The sequence below is a fragment of the Phaseolus vulgaris genome, chromosome 11, assembly GCF_051622355.1.
Source record: "Phaseolus vulgaris cultivar YP4 chromosome 11, ASM5162235v1, whole genome shotgun sequence".
Lineage (NCBI taxonomy): Eukaryota > Viridiplantae > Streptophyta > Magnoliopsida > Fabales > Fabaceae > Phaseolus > Phaseolus vulgaris.
In genome coordinates this window covers 53,336,235-53,355,044 of record NC_143508.1, presented here as the reverse complement: position 1 = coordinate 53,355,044, position 18,810 = coordinate 53,336,235, and the positions used below count along the sequence as shown (strand labels likewise).

General features: G+C 33.4%; 2 protein-coding genes across 2 annotated transcripts; one reads left to right on the top strand and one right to left on the bottom strand.

The window, feature by feature from the left end:
* Positions 1-1,614: 1,614 nt before the first annotated feature.
* Positions 1,615-3,777, top strand: LOC137829569 (protein gamma response 1). The gene is made up of 3 exons (XM_068636398.2): positions 1,615-2,384; positions 2,540-2,632; positions 2,811-3,777. Exons 1-3 carry the CDS (start codon positions 1,721-1,723, stop codon positions 3,479-3,481), a joined length of 1,428 nt encoding a protein of 475 aa, XP_068492499.1. The 5' UTR covers positions 1,615-1,720; the 3' UTR covers positions 3,482-3,777.
* A 7,097-nt stretch (positions 3,778-10,874) lies between these two features.
* On the bottom strand, positions 10,875-12,480 carry LOC137825753 (uncharacterized). Its single transcript, XM_068631516.2, has one exon. It carries the CDS (start codon positions 12,364-12,366, stop codon positions 11,263-11,265), a length of 1,104 nt encoding a protein of 367 aa, XP_068487617.1. The 5' UTR covers positions 12,367-12,480; the 3' UTR covers positions 10,875-11,262.
* Positions 12,481-18,810: the final 6,330 nt, after the last annotated feature.

Here is an 18,810-nt window from a genome sequence, read left to right as displayed (position 1 = left end):
TACAAGATCTCAAAAACAGAATTGGAAGCAAATCTTCTGCAAAATAAAAAGAATTATGGAAAGTTGAAAACTGTTTACAAAATCTAAACTGCAATATTTTCTCAAGATCCTTAAAAGGACACAAGCATCAAGTAGAAAAGGGGGAGAGTTTCATAGGGTTTTCTTAGTTTCTTTTTCTTCTTTGTAATTCTTTTGCCTCCGCATGGAAAGCTAAACCTTTTGGTTGATTCCTTTGTGATTCCCCATTGAGTTATGAGGTTTTGATCAATAAAAGTTTCTATTTTTAATTCTCTATAGGACTTGTTTTTATTGTCTAATCTCCCGGAAAACTAGTCCTTATCTTAAACTTTGGTTTCTTAGTTAGTTCATATTGTTCTAATTAATTTCTTGGGCGCATGATTCAAGAGAGAGGATAAACATTCCCATGGAGTATACGCATGGAACAAAGTGGATATTGATTAAACCGGTAGACACATGCTTTACTGGTGAGCTTCAATTGAATTAAGTTTGGCGCATGTTCAATTTAGTTTAGCTCTGTTGAGGATTGAGAAAAGAATAATCTTTAGAGAACCTGTGAAGAATTCATTGGTGGAAGAACTTGGAGTCAATCTGCATTCTTTACTGATTTAAAGTATCATTTATATATTCCCGCTTCATGATCACAACCCCTTTTACTTTACCATTATTGCTAATTTTCATTGTTTGCAAATAGGTTTCGAATTCTATTCACTGAAATCACTATTGGATTCGTTGGAAAACGACTTGGGATCATTTGACCACTTTTATACTATCATTTCTCTACCGTTAGACAAATCTACGCTAGAATCATTTTAATTTGAGAGCAAAACGACAACTATCATGTGAGTACGTTATTATATGTTTTTATGTTGATAAAACCCAATGTCTCAATCAAAATGATCGGGATGCAGTTGCAAGTCTCATTAAATATTTACTAGACATTATGAATTATGTCATTGAATATATCATATTTTCCATTGTGTTAGAAAGATATAGTGATGCTAATTGGATCACTTATTCAGATGAGACAAAATTCACACGTAGTTATGTATTTATACTTAAGAGTGGTGTGGTTACATGATGATCGTCCATACAAACCGTTATTTCAAGATTAAATTAAGTTTTGCATGACATTTTGGTAAACTATCTAAAGCACACACAAACTAGTAAGCACACACAATGATAACAATAAAGATTACGAAGTTTTATTATGATTGTCTAATAACTAACACACAAGTTAAGTGTTTCTTGTTCATATGATATGTTAACCTACTAAATTGTATTATGGGTTGAGTTTTTCAATCTAAGACTAATTTATATAGTTTGTTGCACCAACTCAATGCATTACATGGGAAAAGATACCCATTATTTTTCTTACTTTTCACTTTTTTTTCACCTTTTAATTACACCTTTGTTTCACCTTTTGTTATTTTATTATTCCTTTTATTATAGCAATAAAATATATTTATAAAAATTTCATTATCATATATTACACATTAATATAATAGTATATAATAAAATCGATTAACTAATTATAATTTTCTTATTAGATTAATTGTTAAATATTAAAAGTTATAAAACCATTCTCCTTCCCCTAGTTTAGAAAGAAAATTCAGAATCTCGCGCCAGAGTAACGTAACATAACACCGTCACCGCACTTTTATTCTAATTTCATTTCGTTCGCATTTTCCGTTGATCCGCAATGGACGAACCGGAGGCAGTAACCGCAGAGAGAGTGCCCCACCCTCCCTCTCCGAAATTAGGGTTTCCTCTCTCCGACGCCGGCGACGCAAACCTCGTCGGTGGTCTCAGCACCATCCTCGTCGCTTCAATTCAAGACGCCAAGGACCGCATCGCGCAGATCGAGTACGTCTTCTGCTCCCAGCTCTATCCTCAATTCAAATCCGACGCGGCATCGAAACGGCGTCGCATCGACGAGCTCCAGCACGAGGCCGACGAGAACATGGCGCTACACAAGAACCTCGTGGAGTTGGTGCAGTCCAAGGTGTCCGCTCTAAAAGACGCCGAAGAGAAGCGAAACGCCGCGTTTTCGAAATTGGAGGAGTGCGAGAGCGAGAAGGCGATGTTGCTCGCGAGAATCGAGGAGTTGGACGAGAAACTGAGGAGGAAGACGCGAGAAATTGAAGAGGAAGGGACGCTGCTAGAACGCGTGGAGGCGCTGACGTGTGAGTTGCGGGACGAGAGAGCGAAGAGGAATCGCGTTACTGAGGCGTATAAGAGGCTTAAGTCTCAGCACGTTTACCTTCGACGGAAGGTTGGTATCGATGATGACAATGTGGTTGAGCAAAACAAATTCGAGAGTGGGAGTGAATTTGGCTCGCGTCAGAGTCCTATGGTAGAACCTGGTATTGCGCTAATTTCTCTTGTAACTGTGTGGTAGAAAACTAGATAGAGTTTGTCGCATGTTTTGTGTGTGTGATTTGTGAATCTGCTTATGAATCCTTCAACTGAAAAGTGTCAATTCAACACTCCTTACTCACCAATTGTCTTTTGCATGCAGTTGCAGTTCTTGCATTTGAGAATCCAAATATCACTACCGGTGCTTGTGAAACAGCTGAAGTGAGAAGCGAAATCCCATTGGAAGACTTTGGAGGTAATTGCGTTTTTTCTTAATATTTAAGCAACTGTGTTTGTGTGAAATGTCCTTCACTTCGATCCACCTGCATCAAGTTAAATATACATAGACTTTGTTGTCTAAATGCTATGTTGAGTTAGTGAAGTGTACAATTTAGGTTATTTGATTACACATCATCTACTTCCTATTGTTTTAGGCCTTGACAAGAAAACTCCAGATGTGTTTGTTACTGCGTGTGACATAAACGAAGTGAAGGAGAAGCCGTCTGAGGAGGATAGAGGAGCCAATTTGAGTTCTTCATCCTCTGGTTTTCGTGATGTCCCTAAATGTCCAAGTACAAAATTAGTCTCTGTATCGAGTGCGAAGCGGCCTGCATCTTCCTGGAGGCAAACCCGGTCCCATCAAAGTCGAACAGGTCCTGACCCTCATGATGATTTTCTTGACACTCCTCTAGAGAATATCAGAGGAAATTTAAATAAGGTTTTGAACAAGGAGGACCTTCCAAACCTGATTCAGAAAGACATTAACAACGACAGTTCAGATGATGAAACACAGGATGTGAGTGCCAAATGCAGTCCTCAGAAGAAGCTAAAGCAATCTTCTATTACTGTGGTTGACAAAAGAAGTTACAAGTATGTTGAACCAGTGAGAAAGAAAGCTGAGCGTGAAAATTTAAAAGGAGTTGAGTGCAAACAATGCAGAAAGTTCTATGATGCTGTTCTTCCTAATGCTGATGGCAAGGATGCTGAGAGTAAGCAGAATTTCCGCTGTGAACACCTTGATGGTGTTTCTAGGCATCGATATAGGTATGTTCCGCCTATGACTCCCGAAGGATTTTGGAATATTGGATTTGAATCTGAAATGTAAGAGTATATTTTAGACCGATTACTATTTGATTTATAAAAGGATTCTGTATCCAATTGAAATTTGTTCAAACTTTAGTTTCCTGGTAAATCTAGAAAAACACTCTTAGGAACCTTGAATATTAGGTACATTATTAACTGATACATTGGTAGTCTCAATGCCAAGAGGCAAAATTTCCCTGTGTAGTTCATACTAAACCCGGTTGGACTAATGCATGTACTACTAGTTGTAGATATCTTATGTTGTTGACAGCAAATAAACATTTATTATAGAAATAGTCGTTGTACTTTACTCTTCTAGACAGTATCCTTGTGCTTGAAATTTATTTCGTATTTATTTAAGTTCTTGTGTATAACTATTTATATGTATTATTTTCTGAAATAGACTGTTCAGGGTTAGTGTTCCCTTTAGGGGATGATATGGGGAGCTTAATTCTGGAGATTATCCCTTAGTTTCACGGCTCTATGTAGCATGAACTACTAGCAAGGGATATTTTGTTATAATGATATGCAATTATTCATTTTGCTGAATGAATTTGTATTGGTCAATGAACACATATGGCCGTTAAAGCTGGCCAAAATTTATGTGGGTTGAACCTGAAAATTGACCCTTAAAGCTTTATACTTTTAACCGTTTGGCCTGTTTATAGGTGTTTTTGAAAAATAATCCTGGTAGTAGGTGGTAAGACAATACTTTTTTAAATTTTAAAAGCATTTTGACCGAGAAAATACTTAAAACACGTGTAAACTAAGAAAGAGTTTAAAAAACTATTGAAACTCTAAAATTAAAATGATATCGTTACTAAAATACTATTTTTTTTTCTAAAGATAGTATTTTGATAGAAGTTTGGAAGTGATGACTTTCCTTTTAAAATTTTGGATACTGAATGACTTTTGGAATTAGGAACAATTTGAATGTCTTAAATTTTTTGACCCTAATTTTTATTGAGAGGGATAATCATAGCGGGTAGTTGTTCCTCTATTCAGACTCTTAAGTGGATTTTGTTTTGAATTACTCATAGTACTTTGTTGGGGCCTGTCATTTTGGTGAACCTATTAAGATACTTCTTAAATAAATTGGACTTGGAATGGAAGAATACCAACTCATTTAAGACATTTTCTTTTTTACGCCTGTATAAATTTTTTGGACACTCCCTATTTATTCAGTATCATATTTTTTATATTCCGAAAATCTCATTCTAGAATAAATGGTGGTGTTGATATCACGTGGGCAACAAACATGCATTTAGCAAAAAATTTATTAGTGGAGAGTAACTGAAAAATTACTGCAAGTAGAGAATACCATAGTGAAGAGAGCATTAGTTAAGCTAAATCACATAACTAGAAACTCATAGCAGCAATACAAATGCAAAGTGTTTTATGTGTGTCTGCAGGGATAACTTGAAATTGATGGTAACCCGAAGGCAAATCCTCCTTAGTTAAACATCGGAGATTCACCTAACTCTCAGGTAACTTGGGAACAATTTTTTATTATTACTGCATTTAGAGCACCTCACACACAAACTATCAAGAGCCATCTTTTTGTTAACTAATTAGACAAGGGATGAAAAGGAGTTAGTGCTAGTTTGAATCATACCCACTTGAAAACTTTCCTGAATGAAATTGATAGTTGTGGTCTTTTGTGAGTGTGTAGTCATATGGTTTGACGTTCATAGGTGGTGCCCTAGGAAGGTGGGGAATGTGGTGATCAAGAACACTAAAGGGTGCTTTATGGTGTTTTGAAAATAGTGTAAGGTGTGGAATGTTGTGGCCACAGTACATGGGAAGTGTTTTGGGGCATGTAAAATTAGGAAGTACTTAGGAGGGTGGACTAATATTTTTAGTCCACCTTGACCCTTTCCAACTGGTCGTTGGTCCATTGTTTTAATATACAATTAAAATTAAATAAAAAATAAATATAAATGAGTTAAACTTTTATATTATATTGTTTGAAGAGTAAAAATATATAATGGTATTTATAGATATTAATTAACTACTTAACAATTTAGAAAATACATACATTTAAGCTTCTAAAAAATACATCAATATCTAAAAAATACAAAAATAAAAAAGTAACAATTTTAAAAACACTAGTGAGGTGTCGTAAGTTGCTCTTTTGGTGGAATGAGCTAGACCCCTAAACCCATCTTAATCAACTTGTGGTAGGTGAACGGCAAAATGGACTAAAATAGGTCAAATTGACTCGTTTTGCTATTGGAGGGGTAGTGTGGTAGTGGAAGTGATATGAATAAAAACTTGTTACGTGCTAAAAGTAAGTGGCATGCTGAACTGTTAAGGAGTGGAGGAAGAGAACCCATTAGTGAGGGTCAAGGTAGAAACATATTTCTGACACAAAAAACTGAAACATACTATCCATAAATTTTTTATTTTTTATTGTCAATTTATATAATATATAAATCTGTATTCTTGTGTTTGTGTTTGGACATCATAAAGATTATACATGATTATACATGTTAAAATATCTGTGTCTAGTGTTCGGTGTTTCGACTACATACATCCTAATTAAATTTGTTTATCATTATCCATTATTTCTATGATTTCCATTAACTTTTTAATATGATAATCACTAAAATACGTTTGTTTATTATTTAAATATAAAATTACATTCTTTTTAGAATTTGTTGAAGACTTTTCAGATTAGGTTAAGTTTTAAAATAGTTTATCTGGAATACTTCTTGGTTTTATTGTTTTCGAAAGCTGAAAATAAATCTTGGTTTTATTGTTTTAAAAAGCTTGTAATAATAGGTTTATGAATTCGATAATGCACAGTTTTTTTAAAATTATATTTTTCTATTAGACAATCTAAAATTATATTTTATATTTTAAATTACATGATCCAAAATGTTTCTAGAATAAATAATTTAAAATGTATTTCAATTTACATAATTTATAATATGGTTTTAAATTGATTACGAGGATATAATAGAATTTAGGATTTATGGTCTATTACTTTTTATAGTGAAGGAAAAAAGCATGGGTGCAGGAAGAAAATGCTTCCACATTTGTGTTTGGGTCTTTGGCTTGGGCCTTATTGGTGTATAACGGTCAACACTCAGAAACTAAACAAAAGAAATGGGGTATTGCATTCTGCACCCCTGTAAAAATTGAAATTCCAAATTCATTTTCTGAAAATAAATTATTATTAGGTTTTTGTTTTTTGCAGTTTCAGTTCAGGATTGTCCAATAATCCGATGACCTTTAGAATACAAAATTTATATTTTGGAATAATTCAAATACATTTTTTTATTTTGTATTCTAGATCTAAAAATAAATTTCAGAATATACAATCTGAAAGGACAGTTTTGTCAATTTCACTACCATATGAGTGTGCAGCTTGAAAAGTATGGGGTGTAAAATGCCATCCCCAATAAATGTTATACTCTACTGTAAAAAACAAGTGTTGAATTGACAAATAATTTATTAATAAAAGTTGAAATGTTAAGTTATATAGTAATATCGAATATGAAAATTTTATAAAAAAATTCATAATATTGAGTGATGTATGAAAGTTTTATAAAGAAATTCATAATATTGACTGAAGTTGGCTTTTTGATATTCAAATGTAGCCATCTTAATGAAAATCATAACTTCAGAGACAGGTTTCTACAGTTGGAAACCAGTTTTAGCTTTTTCCATTGTTTCTTTCAGCCTACTTTTCAGTCCGATTTGGTTGAACCGGCTTGTGGAACCCAGTTTTTGATAATCATGTTAAAGGCACTAAATTGTCTTTGCCATAAACTGTGTATACTATTTGTATAATTTTCTATCCGTGTTATTTTTTTTTGGAGGGGTGAAAAAATTTGTGTGATTAACGAGAAAAGATAATTATACCGATTAGGTCCATACAGTACATGGAGGTCCAATGTCAGGTAAAAGTCGATCGTCATGACCAAAATTATTACGTTCAAACAAAAGGTTAATAAGACTAATCAGTGGTTAAGTATTAGGTAATACACTTTCAAACAAAAGGTTAATAAGACTAATCAGTGGTTAAGTATTAGGTAATACACTTTTAATCATGATTTAAATCCTTAATTCGGTCCAATAATAAAAAAACCTATGATAATCATATAAATAGGCATAAATTGTAAGAATTAGGTATGTCATCATCGAATACTAATAGCACCGAGTGTCGATCGAAATCGTCAGAATGTCTTTTGTAAGTATCATCTAAGCTTGGAGTTCATGAAAACAAAGAGTAGAGCAGTTAAAGGAGAGTGCAGAGATCGTTTCGAGAAGAGGGAAAGAAGAGTAGACCGACCAACTAAGTGACAAAAAAGAAAACAACCGTTCAAACTCTTTTAGAGAATAATAAGAATAGAAATGGGGATCAGCCGGGATATAAAAGATTCCATGTCACAATGGCCCGAGAAGGGATAAAGGTAAAGAATGGAACAAATTGCGGTGGCTTTTTCTTCTTTGGAGTTTGTAGTCACTTTTCCCTGACTACTTCACATGATAAATCGGGATAAAGATGCTCCTTTATTTCTTCCCCCATGTTAAATTTGCATGTTGAGAAAACATTCTTGAGGCCTGCTTCTTCCTTTTACGCCATATCATGACACCTTTAAAATATACCCAAATCATTCACCAACCTTAACTTGAGAAAGCTATGTGCTGATGATTACACGTAGTTTTAGGATATTAGTGAATAAATTTCTCTTCAAAAACAATTCTAGGGGAAAATAAAGAAAACCATTAACTGGGACACAAGTTAGTTTGTATAACAAAATTCATTAAACTTTGCATACGTCAACATGGTGTGACATGATTCACAAACACTTCAAAATTATTAAGTTTTCTAAATGTTTTAAGTATGTAGGCACAAATCATTTAAAAGTCGAGATTAAAGACAATTTATATCTCTGCTAATTTACCGAGTCGTCTTTTTTAAAGACAAAGAATCATTGAATTTTAAAACAGACAACATCTCAGATGGAGTGATATTTGAACGGATTTGAAACGGAACACTAAGTTATACTTAAATTAATTTGAGGTTAATGAGACTTTTTTTCTCTCATATAAACTGTTAATACTAATGTTTATCCTATTATATTTAAAATGGAGATATTGTTGGATAATGACAATCCAAGTTGCAATGATAATCTTGGAAAAATGAAAACAAAAAGTTTCCGGGTTAGTGAGGAAATATGAAAAGTGGAAGTAACAAACACCATGAATCACCCACTTCCAGGAGAGGGCCACCTAAAATGTAGCCATTAGTGAGGTGGTGGGACGAACTCATGTCTTGCAAGAAAAAAAAGGTAGGCCAATCTTACATTATGGTTGGTGGATTCTAGTAAACAATTGTGCAACCATTGTTTTTTTCTTGAGCTATTCATTTCTCAATCTTACTTTTACTTTTACTTTTGAGCCTATTTGGATGGAATACCCTTTTGGACAAAGTGAATCAATGTGGGAAGGGATGAAGAACATCATCACGTGCCCCCAAAGTGGTACTAGTGCCTCTATTATTCTATTGAGTAAACATTCAATTCAGTTCTTGGAAACATATTTAGTCCAAGTTTGTTTTTAGGAAATGAAACAATCACGGTCTAGATTACAAAATGTGAGATTTTTTTTTGTAACTTTTATGTTGTTTTCCCTTTTCTTTCAAAAGCTCTATTAATTTCTAAACATTATGATCACATTACTTTACTTGTATTAGAACCGGTAATGTTTAATCTACACATATCTTGTCATCTCATTATGTATTTCAAACTCAATTAATATTTCACAGTATCTTTTTTTATCAATAAAGAATGAATAACTAAGAAGTATTTTAGGAATATCTTAATCCTATTACAAAAAAGACATGTTGTGTATATGGATAACTTCCAGAAAAACAAAGGTCAACAAAACATAGCATAACAATTACTCAAAATATAATCCACAACACCATCCATCCCACACAAGTTAACTAGTGGAGTTGGCAATAGTTGAGATTGAGCATGACTCTACTTTTGTTCATTAGCTCCTAATTTATGCGTCATAGAGAATCTGATAACATTTGCAACCATGTACCTGCATCCATATACCTTCCCCTCCCCTTAGTCAGGTCACGTAAAACAATATAAGAACATGCCAACAAACTTCACGCGCATTAGCACCTCTTTCTAGGATATAGGTTACCTAACAAACAATTACCTTACGCTTTCCAAATAATGTAAAGTGCATATGTGACAATCCAAGAAGGAGAAAAATATTATTCCTATGGTCCTATATACAGAATCTCCACTACATCTACCTTAACATCCTTAAAGACAATATTATTCCTATAGTCTCATATACTCCTCACAATAGCTATCTTTAGTCATTTCCACACACGATTTTGTTTGTGATATAAGTGAAAACATGTGAATTGTAGAAAATTGTTAAATAATAAGTTATGTGATAGAGTTATGATTCCAATGCAATTGTTGCACAAATTTCAAATAGCACATGCTACCTTACATGTGAAGAAAATTTTACTAGCACTTTCATCCTCTTGCACTCTTAGATGATATATCCTTAAATCTAGACTAATTCCTCTACTTTCTAGACTAGTTCTTGTAGCCACTTTGCCCAAAATAACTCCCAAACCAATATTTACGCATTTGGTAACACTACCTATGAGTTGTGAACTCAAAATCCAAAAGTCTTAATAGCATGGTAAAAAGGAGAAAAACAATATTCAAATCCTAATTTCGTAAGTCTATAAATTTAATAAGAAAAAGTGCACGCTAAAAGAATACCAATAATCGTCACAAAAAAAAAAAAACATACATATGAAGGTCCCCTTCCTTTACATTTACAGAATTGCATTATATAACAACATATTGTTTATCTTTTTAAAGAACTTTGAACATGCATAAAGTGTCAATTTTAGAAATCTGCATGAAAAAAATGGAAACTATATTGAATAACTTATCAAATTTGGATTGGAATGAAAATTTGATCCAATTTAATTGAATCTACAATGAACTAAACCAATTCAGTAACAGAGTAAATATATTTTTTTTCCACCCCTAATTTTTAGAAACCGAACTATGTATTTTACTTCTATTACAAGTTTAAGATTTTAACACAAATGTTAAAGAATAATTAACTTCATAAAAAAAATTACCATGTATTAAGTTATCTTAATACAATAAAAGTTGACAATACTATTTTTTATACAACTATATTACAATACTCAATATTATTATTTATTTTTTATCATATATATTTTTATCTAAATCAATTACATCAAGAATTATATTATTAAGGTTGTCAAAATATAATTTCTTTTCTTGTATTTCATATAAAAAAGTTAACATTTTGCTTAAACCATATATATATATATTTTGTTTTTTTTAAAATGATAACTAATTTAGAATAAATTACTTTTTGTAAACTTCTTATAAAATATCAACTTGTTAAAATTAATTTTTTTGGGAATCAAATCATAGGAGCATTGGGATTAGGACATTGCAACTTGGTTGTAGAATCATGATCCACATGCAACTCTGAAACCCACATGCAATACAAGAATTTTTCAGAACTCTCTTTGACCTATGCTCTCTTGCATGCACATGCAACCAAGAACACCCTCATAATAACTTTTGTCCATTTCAACACTTGCCCTAATTTTATATTACATCACAAGAAAATATATCGCATTAAATAAATTCAAATCACACTTTTGCCTCCTTCACTACAACCAAATCATCATCATATCTTGGAACATATATATTTATATTCACCGACAACCCAACACTCATTCGGGTCGGATCGGGTCGACCATCAACAAGCCTTCAACGGGTTTCCACACAAACAATCATTGTTGCTGAACGACGCCGCATCGATATGTTCAAAGGAAGACCCGATTGGGATGGCTCCACATAAGTGGTTGTTGCTCAAATCCAAATGCCCCATAAACTTAGACGCGGATAACGAAGCGGGTATCCGACCCGAGAAGTTGTTGAAGGACAAGTCAAGAACCATGAAATAAGAACCCGCCCCAAAAACATCGGGTATGGTCCCCGAAAACCCGTTTCGGCTAAGGTTCAAAATGCCCATACCCGTATTTCTCAACAAAGTGGAAGGAACCGGACCCGTCATGGAGTTACCATCCAATTTCAAAGTAGAGAGAACCTTCATTTTTCCCAGCTCAGCCGGTATCGACCCGGTTAACCGGTTCAACGACACATCCAAATCCGCAAGCCGTTTCATTCTGGATATGGATTTGGGTATTGACCCGGTTAATTGGTTCCCACTCAGCAATGCCCGACTCAACATTCGGAGCTTCCCGAAATCATACGGTATCTCGCCGGAGACCTGGTTATTGCTCAGGTCAAGATGCATGAGTCTGCGGAGGTTCACAATCGACGTCGGAATCTCGCCGGAGATCTCATTGTCGGCGAGACTCACTACACTCAGGCTCCTCATATTTCCGATTTCAGTTGGAATCTCGCCGGCGATCCGGTTTCCGGCGAGGTCCAGAAGTCGAAGGGAGGAGAGTGATGTGACGCAGGCAGGGATCTCGCCAGAGATCGCCTTCCAGTCGGCAACCACGAGGGAGGTGAGGTTGCTCAGTGTGCAAATTTCCGGCGAGATTTTTCCGGTCATGTAGCCGGAGAGGCCGAGTTTCTGGAACATTGGGTCCTGGGACTCGCCGCGGAGGTTGACGTCGGTGACGTGGCCGGTGGTGGGGTCGCAGGCGATGCCGTACCAGCTCGCGCAGCAGTCAGTGGTGTTCCATGTGTTGAAGATGCCCAAGTAGGGTTCGGTCAGGGCAGCTTTGAAGGCCAAGAGTGCTGCCCGTTGTGAGGGCGGGCAGGGGGTGACGGCGGAGATAACGGCGAGGGGAAGCAACATTAGGAAGAAGAAGGAGAAGGAAGAAGCCATGTGTTTTGTGTTGCGTGGAATAGTGCAATGCAATGCAATGAAAGTGTTGTAGAGTGATGAGTTCTTAGATTTGCATGGTTAGGGTTTTATTTATACAATACGTGTTTAACAATGCATCATATTATTATTGATTAAGAATAAATAATAATTTGTGATAATACTCATTATATAGTGAGTGGGTTGCACATGACACATGCACATGTTGGGGTTAATAAAGTCAAGCCCTTCAATAATGATAATAATATATAATCATCAACTCGATACTAATGATTTTGAGGTATTTAAAGAAGAGTTAAATATGTTTTTCTTGATTGTACTATAAAACTGAGTTTTTCTTCTTCTTAATTTAAACTTTAGATCTATGTAGCACACTGATACGGACAGACATTAATATGATATGAATATGAACACTAAATGAATATGAACACTAAAATACGTATAGTCTTTAAGTGTAAGATACGAAAACACAAATTTATATATTATATAATTTATATAAATCGACAATAAAGATTTATGTGCACTAAGTATGTTTTAGTTTTTTTTGGAGTAAAACGATGTTTTTTTATGACTGATTCAAAATGATTTATTTCTTATTTTTTATAATCCTAATAAAAATTTATACAATAAGTTTGAGATTTTAGAAAATTAATATGTATTTCTTCTTTTTAAAATTTTGTTAGACCCGTGCTACAATTATTAGAAATCCAACAAATATTTTTTCGAATTGTACATTTCATCGATATGTATTCTACGAGTGTCGGTGTTCGATATATGTGTCACACAGACACGCTATTTAAGAGGAATGTCAGAACTTCATAACTTTGGACCATCTAAAAATTTATAGTATGAAAATATTGATAAAAGTTATCAATCTTTAAAAAATATAACAATTATTCTATATAAAAAAGATCCACAATTATTTATATAATATAAGTATCAGGATAATTTAAAGTTTGGACTAAAAGGAAAATCAATTTTATGTTATATTATTAGATGAAAAACATATTTAATCATTGTTTTATGGTATTGATTTCAGCATTTGCAATCTGATCTTAATGTGTGAAGATTATTGGGATTTGTTTTATAGATGACAAGCTTAAGACTTTTAATTGGATAATTAAGGTGATGGAAGTAGGGTATGATTTTACATTATCACTTTAAAGTTAAAGGGTTGCATTATTTTACTTTTCCAAAATTTGGTCTTTACTGATTTCAAAACATGCCAACTTTTCACCACCCCTAATCAATGCCTCTCTCTTTTTAATAAAATATTTCTTAATTTCACTTTTTCTTTCTTCATTTTATGAAATATATTCTTCTTAGAAATTAATTCATAGTTTAAAATGTTATATGTTATAAAAAAAACTGTTACTCTATCGATTAATAAAAAAATCATATGTGAGATTTTACAAAATTAAATAAACCTATCACATATATTGTGACACAATATAATTTGCTTACATCATCAATGTATTTTAAATAATTCTTTTATTACTCTTTCAATGTTATTATATATACATACACATATTTTATGCCACTTTAGTTGGGGAATCAATTGATATCTGTTAATTTTATTAAATATTTTAATCAGATAAATTAATTTACTTATGTGTTTACCACTGAATTTTTCAGCTTGCAACAATGTTTTGATTTTTAGTTTTTTTTTTTGCAATTAATTATGTCAATTACTTGTCATACATTAAACCATAGTGTTGTATAATTTAATACTTAGACATTATTAAAATTTATTATATACCCAAAACTATTGGAGAGTTATTTTATGAAATTTTGATGTTATGGTTTTGTTCTGTGGAATTTTTGTATAATTAATTGGTTTGTTGAAGTTTAGTATATATGTGAATGATTATGAGATTTGATATCCAAGATTAGATGATTAAAGGGTTTTACATTCAGCTAATTTCCTCGTAGTCAGTGATTTGGGGTTATGAAAGTAATAAAGTCCTAATCCTAATGCCCTAAAACTATGATGGACAAAATATTTGGAAGATCATCTTCATCATTTAATTACCTTTTCCATATTCTAATAATCAAAGTTTACATATTCTTTTAAATAATTAAACATGATTAGCAATAACATTACACCTAAACATATCTATGTCTTTTTAAGAAATCTGTACACATAATAAAAATTAGTATAAATAGATGTGTATGTAAAAGTAAAAAAAGTTTATTTTAAATACTAAATATTAAATATAAAAAAGTTAAAGTATTATTTTAAGTATCTTCCTCCGATATCAGGAGATTTAGATTGAAATCGATACACAGGACGAAAATTAAAACTAATTTATAAATACAGAAACTGAAATTGAGAGCTATAAGTTTAGGAGAGTCTAGCTTTGTAATAACATATATAATTCATAAATAAACTATTACATATTAGGTTTAGGGCTTCTCACATTTTTCGTGAAAGGAGTTAACTTAGACTTTATTCATACAGAATAATTTTATTAGTATAATAAACTTTTATCTAGTCTTTTTTTTTTATAATTTTTTGTTAATATGCATAGATTACCTATGTACCATTTTTGATAATATATGAATTTTGGTTTAATTTCTTCATATTTTCTTTTAATAATACTCTTTTAATATGGTGACAGGTGATTGTTGTTAGTTAATATGTGAGATGTTAAGTTTCATGGTAATGCCTAACATTAGAACTTTTATAAAAAAATAAACTATCACATTCTCATTCTTTTAGATTTTGGTATTTGCCATTAGAAATATTTCACTACATGTATCCTTTTAGAAATAACCATTATGATGTGATTAATAGCTAATTAGCAATAGAGATGAAAATTTAAATAAATTAGTTTCTTAACTATTTATTTATTTTAGATGCTTTTTAAAAAAATAACAACGATGATAAAAAATATGCATCTATTGGGTCATCATACATTTTTCATACAATTCTTAAAGAAACAATTTTGTCAGATATTTTGTAACAAAATTTGACTATTCTTGCTATCATAATTTTAAAACATGATTAAATTCTATTTAGTTGATAAAAATATTTAATAAGAATAACATCATATTTTGTTAATACAAAATTTATTTTAACCTCAAAGCAATATATTCTCATTTTCTCATTATTCTTGTTAATATATATTCACACTATAAATATATTTATAAAAGTTCCACTAAAACAAGACTAAACAATCTTTGATTCTCAGTAAACATATATAAGTAATTTTAAGATTATTTAATATCAATTATATAAAATTAATTTAGAAACTATTTAACAATAATAGAAATTAATTTAAAAATCAAATTTTTTTAGAAACTATTTAACAATAATAAAAACTATTTAACAATAAAAGAAACTAATTTAGAAATAAAAAATTTTTTAGTCTCTAAATTGCTATCTAATTTAGTCACTATAGCAACTCATTATTTTTTGTTTTTAAAATTGGTTTTTATTTTATGATTTTCTTGTAGTGGATGTCTATTGTAATTGAAAATAAATTACTTATCTAATCCTATGGATTACATTTTTTTTATATCTTTAATAATATTTTTTATCTCATTGGGTGGATTACTGGCACAAAACCTATAGAATTTGAGAAAAGTGGGGTTATCTGATTCTGTAATATGATTGTGAAAGAGAGGTATATCACACCAACAAGAATGCTACTTTCAGTCCTCGCAGTGATCAATAAAAAATTTATTGTCAATCTTGTGGGACGAATCTGGGCCTCAAATCTCAGCCAAAACTCAATAGACACAGTGACGAACGTCTGGTAAAAATTTCAGACCGAAACACCCAAGGAGTAAGGCGTAGTAAGTCCCAAACCGAGAGTGAACAAAACTGGTTTTCCGAAAACAAAACGTCCTGGATTTTCTTCCCCGTATCTCCTTTTTGTGATTGTTTTATGGACGTGCCTCTTTACCTGGGTGCAAACAACATATGGAAGTACTTGTGTGAACCTTTTCAGCGCGATACGGACCCAGAATAAAAGTTGCCGAAAGTAGGGCGAAATTTCACAAGTTTCGGTAGAGGATACCCTTGGTTTGCACAATATTTCCCAAAAATTCTCCCGAAATAGTTTTTTCCTGAAATTCCACGTAAGAATCTCCACTGAATTTGGGACAAAACGCGACAAATTTCAGGTCAAACGGATGACTATTCGCCAGCGAAAATAATCAAATAGTTTCGCACACAAACGAACCTTCCTTTCAGCCCTGGCAGTGATCAATAAAAAATTTATTGCAAATCTTGTGGGACGAATCTGGGACTCAAACCTCAGCCAAAGCTCAATAGACACAGTGACGAACGTCTGGTAAAAATTTCAGACCAAAACACCCAAGGAGTAAGGCGTAGTAAGTCCCAGACCGAGAGTGAACAAAACTGGTTTTCCGAAAACAAAATGTCCTGGATTTTCTTCCCCGTATCTCCTTTTTGTGATTATTTTATGGACGTGCCTCCTAACCTTGGTGCAAACAACATATGGAAGTAATTGTGTGAACCTTTTCAGCGAGATACGGACCCAGAATAAAAATTGCCGAAAGTAGGGCGAAATTTCACAAGTTTCGGTAGAGGATAGCCTTGGTTTGCACAAAATTTCTGAAAAATTCCCCCGAAATTGTTTTTTCCTGAAATTCCACGTAAGAATCTCCACTGAATTTGGGACAAAACGCGACAAATTTCAGGTCAAAGGAATGAGTATTCACCCACGAAAAAAATCAAACAGTTTCGTACACAAACAAACCTTCCTTTCAGCCCTGTCAATGATCAATAAAAAAATTTATTGTCAATGTTGTGGGACGAATCTGGGCCTCAAATCTCAGCCAAAACTCAATAGACACAGTGACGAACGTCTGGTAAAAATTTCATACCAAAACACCCAAGGAGTAAGGCGTAGTAAGTCTCAGACCGAGAGTGAACAAAACTGGTTTTCTGAAAACAAAACGTCATGGATTTTCTTCCCCGTATCTCCTTTTTGTGATTGTTTTATGGACGTGCCTCCTTACCTGGGTGCAAATAACATATGGACTACTTGTGTGAACCTTTTTAGCGCGATACGGACCCAAAATAAAAATTGCCGAAAGTATGGCGAAAATTTCACAAGTTTCGGTAGAGGATATAGCCTTGGTTTGCACAAAATTTTCGAGAAATTCTCCCGAAATAGTTTTTTTCCTGAAAATCCACGTAAGAATCACCACTGAATATGGTACAAAACGCGACAAATTTCAGGTCAAACGGATGAGTATTCGCCCACGAAAAAAATCAAACAGTTTCGCACACAAACGAACCTTCCTTTCAGCCCTGGCAGTGATCAATAAAAAATTTATTGCCAATCTTGTGGGACGAATCTGGGACTCAAACCTCAGCCAAAACTCATTAGACATAGTGACGAACGTATGGTAAAAATTTCAGACAAAAACACCCAAGGAGTAAGGCGTAGTAAGTCCCAGACCGAGAGTGAACAAAACTGGTTTTCCGAAAACAAAACGTCCTGGTTTTTCTTCCCCGCACCTTCTTTTTGTGATTGCTTTATGGACGTGCCTCCTTACCTGGGTGCAAACAACATATGGAAGTACTTGTGTGAACCTTTCAGCGCACTACGGACCCAGAACAAAAATTGCAGAAAGTAGGGCGAAATTTCAAAAGTTTTGGTAGAGGATAGCCTTGGTTTGCACAAAATTTCCGAAAAATTCTCCCGAAATAGTTTTTTCTTGAGATTCCACGTAGGAATTTCCACCGAATTTGAGACAAAACGCGACAAATTTCAGGTCAAACGGATGAGTATTCGCTCACGAAAAAAATCAAACAGTTTCGCACACAAACGAACCTTCCTTTGAGCCCTGGCTGTGATCAATAAAAAATTTATTGCCAATGTTGTGGGACGAATCTGGGCCTCAAACCTCAGCCAAAACTCAATAGACACAGTGACGAACTTCTGGTAAAAGTTTCAGACCAAAACACCCAAGGAGTAAGCCGTAGTAAGTCCCAGACCGAGAGTGAACAAAACTGGTTTTCCGAAAACAAAACGTCCTGGATTTTCTTCCCCGTATCTCCTTTTTGCGATTCTTTTATGGACGTGCCTCCTTACCTGGGTGCAAACAACATATGGAAGAACTTGTGTGAACCTTTTCAGCGCGATACGGACCCAGAATAAAAATTGCCAAAAGTAGGGCGAAATTTCACAAGTTCCGGTAGAGGATACCCTTGGTTTGCACAATATTTCCCAAAAATTCTCCCGAAATAGGTTTTTCCTGAAATTCCACTTAAGAATCTCCACTGAATTTGGGACAAAACGCGACAAATTTCAGGTCAAAAAGATGAGTATTCGCCCACGAAAAAAATCAAACAGTTTCGCACACAAACGAACCTACCTATCTGCTCTGGCAGTGATCAATCAAAATTTATTGCAAATCTTGTGGGACGAATCTGGGGCTCAACAGTCAGCCAAAACTCAATAGACT

Coding starts and splice junctions, on each gene's coding strand:
- LOC137825753 (XM_068631516.2), bottom strand. CDS start 12,366: ATGGCTTCTTCCTTCTCCTTCTTCTTCCTAATGTTGCTTCCCCTCGCC.
- LOC137829569 (XM_068636398.2), top strand. CDS start 1,721: ATGGACGAACCGGAGGCAGTAACCGCAGAGAGAGTGCCCCACCCTCCC. Junction 2,385..2,539: donor GAGTCCTATGGTAGAACCTG/GTATTGCGCTAA, acceptor TTTTGCATGCAG/TTGCAGTTCTTGCATTTGAG. Junction 2,633..2,810: donor CCCATTGGAAGACTTTGGAG/GTAATTGCGTTT, acceptor CTATTGTTTTAG/GCCTTGACAAGAAAACTCCA.